Genomic DNA, 5,040 nt, shown 5'->3' with positions numbered 1-5,040 from the left:
GTAATTTGCTTTGAGAAAGAAGATGAACCTTGGGAGAGAACTTTAGAGATAGGATTTTATAATTTGGGTGTTAGGGAGTGAATGAGAGAGTTATGAGAGTTTAGGGTAGTTAATAGAATATGATTTTAACTCAAAAACCATCCAAATACATTAATGAGTCAATAGAGAAAATACCAAAACACCCCTAACTTAATTTGGATGAGACACTTGGACGAAAGGCCACCACGTCCCATGAATCTCACCACAGTCTGTGGCGGTGGCCGTGGTCCTACGAGTGAGTTTGGCTTAGGAGAGATTGTCTCCATGGAGGGCACCACGGTCCGTCAAGGGCTCCAAAAATCGTGGATTCTATCGTGGTCCTTGATTAACTTAGGGGGCATTGGGGGTCAACTCCACGGAAGGGTCTACGGTCCGTGGTGCTCACCACGAGCCGTGGACCCTCTCGTGAACTTCTCCCCCTTTTCCCCAAATTTTCAAGGCTCCACCACGATGTCCCTCATGGCCCGTGGTGAGCTTCAACCCCCGTGAACATGGCCCGTGAAGGGAATCTGGTGCAGTTTTTCTGAGATTTTCATTTTAAATTCTATTTTTTGACTTTTCAACTTTTGGGGTCTTACACATCAGCACCTCAAATCGCCTTAGTGTAGATATTACCATCACTAATCACTACTCATAATTATCATCACCAATACCGTAACTACATAAACTATCAATTACTATTGTTAATTGCCATTATCAATCACCATGAGATATCATCAACCATCACTATCAGTCATCACCCATAAATATCAGCCTCCACCATTAGTTACTACTATCCAACATCATCACCTCAAATAACTACATATCGACGATAATCACAATCAATCAATATCACCACCAACTGGTAATCTTAGCCATCATCGTCATCAACCACATCCAAATATTGAAAAAAATATCTTAATTATTCAGTCCGTTTTAATTTTTTTATCCTATTTTAATTTGACATGAAATTTAATAAAGTAAAAGAAACTTTTGAATCTTATGATCTTTAATTAAATAAATATTAAACTTGTCAAATTGTCCTTTAATCTTGTCGTCTCTACAGCAAAAGAGTCATTTAGTGACAATAGATTTTCTTCTAGTGACAATAATTATTGCCGCAAATATATTTAGCGTTGATTGAATATTGCATTAGAATCGCTAAAATCTTTATCAATATTTATATAAAGTGCTTGTTATAAATACTCATATATCTATTATTGTCGCAAAAAGAGACAATCTTTTGAAAACAGACTAAAAAATAAAGTAATACAAATAAATTAAAACAAAAAAAGAGCAGAATATTTAATATTCAAATTTTAATACATCATCATAATGTTTATATACATATTTATATTTAATATTTTAATCTTAATGTTATAACGTCCTAATTTCTTAATAAAAACAAATAAATTCTTAAATCTTTTTGCTTTACAATTGGGTCAAAAATGAACTTTATGTGTGATCCCATTAGGTGCTCTCTTTTCGTTAACTTCAAAAATACTTCAATTTATTGCCCCCAACCCCTCTTGTACTTTTGTGAAGTTTCCATTGAAGAACCCAAAGTCATCATATTTGTAGATTTGCCCCCTAAAAGATCTAGGTCTTTTACTTTTGTTTCCTGACGACTTTTCTCTTCTTGATTGTTCATTAGTCGTTTCTGGACTGGACTTTTGCACACTTTGACTCTTCTTGGATATTTTGGCATAAAGCTGAGCCTCTAAAATTTGATATTTCATATGGTTTTGATCAATCTTTGATCCCATTATTTGCCTTTGAATTGCAAAACCCCTGTAGTTTTCTTGTTTTTATCTTGAAGGGTTTTGTCTACCTTGACCAGTACATCTGAAATTATTGAAGTTCAGTACTGTTGGGGTTGTAATTTTCTTCATTGGGTGTGCTAAAATCCAACTTTGAAGACCATATTGAAGGTTCTTGATTCTCCCTTTTGATCTGTAAGCTACTGTTTTCATGTCAGTTCTTTGGCAATAGCTGTAGAGGTTTTAACTTTCAAGTTGGATTCATTTCCTGTTCTTGATAGAGTTGTTGTGTGTGTTATATCAATAGTTTAGTTATGGCTTCATGTAAAAAAGGAAGAATGAAAGATGCAGTTTTTAGGCGTTTAGTATCTCTAGCATTGATATCTATGTTTGGAATAGTTTTGATTTTGATTCTCCTTCGGACCAATACAATTTCTAGTTTGATAAACAATGACACTTACGAGAGTAGTCAAAGTATTGAAACTATTGAAGCGAAAATTCCGAAACTCCTCTTGCAAAATGAGTTGTCAGTTAGCTTGCATAAGAGAAATCAGATCCCTCCAAGAAACTTGGATTTGTATCCAAAGTTAGGGAAAGATCATGTAGTTCTTGTTTTGTATGTTCATAACCGGCCCCAGTATCTTCAAATCGTGATCGACAGTCTTTCTCGCGTGGAAGGAATCAATGAGACTGTGCTGATTATTAGTCATGATGGATATTTTGAAGAGATGAACAAGATTGTGGAAGGCATCAAGTTCTGTCAAGTGAAACAAATATTTGCCCCTTACTCACCTCACATCTTTTCCAATAGCTTTCCAGGTGTATCTCCTAGAGATTGTAAAGATAAAGATGATCCAATTGAGAAACATTGTGAGGGAACTCCTGATCAGTATGGGAACCACCGGTCGCCAAAAATTGTCTCATTGAAGCATCATTGGTGGTGGATGATGAATACTGTGTGGGATGGGCTAACGGAGACTCGTCACCACTCAGGTCATATTCTTTTCATAGAAGAAGACCATTTCATTTATCCCAATGCATATCGCAATATGCAGTTACTTGCAGAGTTGAAGTCAAAAAAGTGCCCCGACTGTTATGCTGCCAATCTAGCGCCATCTGAAGTGAAGTCAAGGGGAGAGGGATGGGAATCTTTAGTTGCAGAAAGGATGGGCAATGTGGGCTATGCATTTAACCGGACAGTGTGGAGGAAAATTCATAATAAGGCAGCAGGATTTTGCTCTTTTGATGATTATAATTGGGATATAACAATGTGGTCGACGGTTTATCCTTCATTTGGTTCTCCAGTTTACACATTACGAGGGTCTAGGACTAGTGCTGTTCATTTTGGGAAATGTGGTTTGCATCAAGGTCATAGTCGTAATCTAGCTTGTATGGACAATGGCGGTGTGAATATTGTTGTCAATGAAATTGATAAAGTCGCAAATATCAAACCAGACTGGGAAGTTAGGAAATATGAGCACCAGGCAGGATATCAGGCTGGTTTCAAGGGATGGGGAGGCTGGGGAGATGTACGGGATCGTGAATTGTGTATGGAGTTTGCTAAAATGTATGTCTGAGGGTGTCCTCCCCTTTCTGAACAGTGACATTCTGAGCTTCACAAGCATTCTACTTTTAATGTTTGGATCTTTTGGTTTCCCATAGAAATCACTCTTAGGTGTAACACCTGTGTAAAGTTTTAGGAATGACGCTATGTGTTACATTCACAGGCCAGCTATTATTGAGTGCACACAAAATTTTGTTTTACACCCCCTTTCTGGAGAGTAGCACTCTGAGCTTCACAATCATACTACTTTAAGGTTTGGATCTTTGTGTTTCCATGCAGATCATTCTTAGGTGTAACAAGTGTGTAAAATTATAGGAATGATGTTGTGTACATTCACGGGCCAGCTATTTTTGAATGCACACTAATTTTTGTTTTTTATAGTTCTTTGTTTATGTTTGCTGATAGATAAGTATTTTAATTCTTGGGTTGAACCTATAACCTATGTTGTCCAAGAAAAGTTTATTTTCCATAAGATAGTTCTTTTATTTGGGCAGCAAGCAGTGACATATTTTTTCTGGATAAGGTACTAAATTAATGGTAGAAGAAATGCTTGCTGCCTGTACAGCGTGAGGCAGAGGCAGATACTAAACGACATACTTTATCTGGGAGGGAGGGAGCGGGGGGGAGGTTCTTTTAGGTGGTTTCCTTTTTCTGAGAGTGAAGTAATAGAATCCAAAGTAAAATTAAGTTCTCATGGCCAGTTGTGGCTTTTCCTTTCCGAGTACGTTTGGTATGGTTGTCTTAGTGCTGCCGGAACATGTCATTTAATACTGAGCAACTTTTCCTTTTGGAATTTGGAAATATTTAGCATGTCATGTTAATTGTTGCATCCATTATTGCCACGTTGTTTCTCTTCTTGTAATTTGTTCTTTTATTTTACTGTGACCTTTATAGTCTCTGCTATTTGTCGTAAGTTCCTTTAACTACAATGACCAAACAGTCTCACCAAATGTCAGGTTGCACGCCACTTTTTTTTATCAGAAATTGCAAGGGATTCTTCAAAACAGATTTTGCTAAATACATTAGTTTTTTATTTTTAAATTGATAAAATTCTCACCCTGTTTCTTACTGTGCCTTTAGAAATGCTTAGTTGTGTTCAATTTTAACAACTTGTTATAGTTGAAAGCAGCCTGTTTTCTGTGTTCTGACCTGGATTAGTAATTGCTTAACTCGTTAGAATTGGTGCATCTGAAAATAGTTCCTTCAACATTGATTGGTTCTTTCCTAAGTTCCTCTTCCAAAAACAAAAGGGACTTTTAGAATATGGATCAACTGATCAAGGTTTGGCCGAAGAGCTGGAGTAACAACTTTGCGACATCTAAAATATGAAATAGTGCCCGAAGAATGCAGAAAAGTGCATGACTTTTATGCGTGTCACAGAATTCAGAAGAATTTAACTGATAAGGAGGGGATACGTAGGTTTTTATTTTCTTTCTTGCAAGCCTCTGCGAGTTGGATAACCATGAATCCATTTTTAGCTGATGCGGTAGTCAAACTGGATTGTGGATATGAAAATGTTGTGCCTGTCGAGATAAAACATCTCTTTTCTATTTATTTCCACTTCTCAAGAAGAGTTCTTCATCTGCTGATATTTATCTCTTTTAGCTGTAGCATCTCGTGTATTGTCCATATGATGCCAGAGCAGATAAAGCTTTGAATGTTCCTTCTGTGCATGTGTGGTTGTTTACTTGAAGCCTT

At 36.8% G+C, this 5,040-nt stretch overlaps 1 protein-coding gene across 1 annotated transcript; it reads left to right on the top strand.

Annotated features, from left to right (window-relative positions):
- The first annotated feature begins 1,554 nt into the window (after positions 1-1,554).
- On the top strand, positions 1,555-3,722 carry LOC129892582 (alpha-1,6-mannosyl-glycoprotein 2-beta-N-acetylglucosaminyltransferase). The gene has a single exon (XM_055968159.1). The coding sequence runs from the start codon at positions 2,093-2,095 to the stop codon at positions 3,353-3,355; it is 1,263 nt and encodes a 420-aa protein (XP_055824134.1). The 5' UTR covers positions 1,555-2,092; the 3' UTR covers positions 3,356-3,722.
- The last annotated feature ends 1,318 nt before the right edge of the window (positions 3,723-5,040 follow it).

The sequence above is a fragment of the Solanum dulcamara genome, chromosome 6 (genome assembly GCF_947179165.1).
Source record: "Solanum dulcamara chromosome 6, daSolDulc1.2, whole genome shotgun sequence".
In the NCBI taxonomy this organism is placed as follows: Eukaryota; Viridiplantae; Streptophyta; class Magnoliopsida; order Solanales; family Solanaceae; genus Solanum; species Solanum dulcamara.
The sequence above is the reverse complement of the archived record's forward strand: the minus strand, read 5'-3'. Positions and strand labels throughout refer to the sequence as shown.

Coding starts and splice junctions, on each gene's coding strand:
- LOC129892582 (XM_055968159.1), top strand. CDS start 2,093: ATGGCTTCATGTAAAAAAGGAAGAATGAAAGATGCAGTTTTTAGGCGT.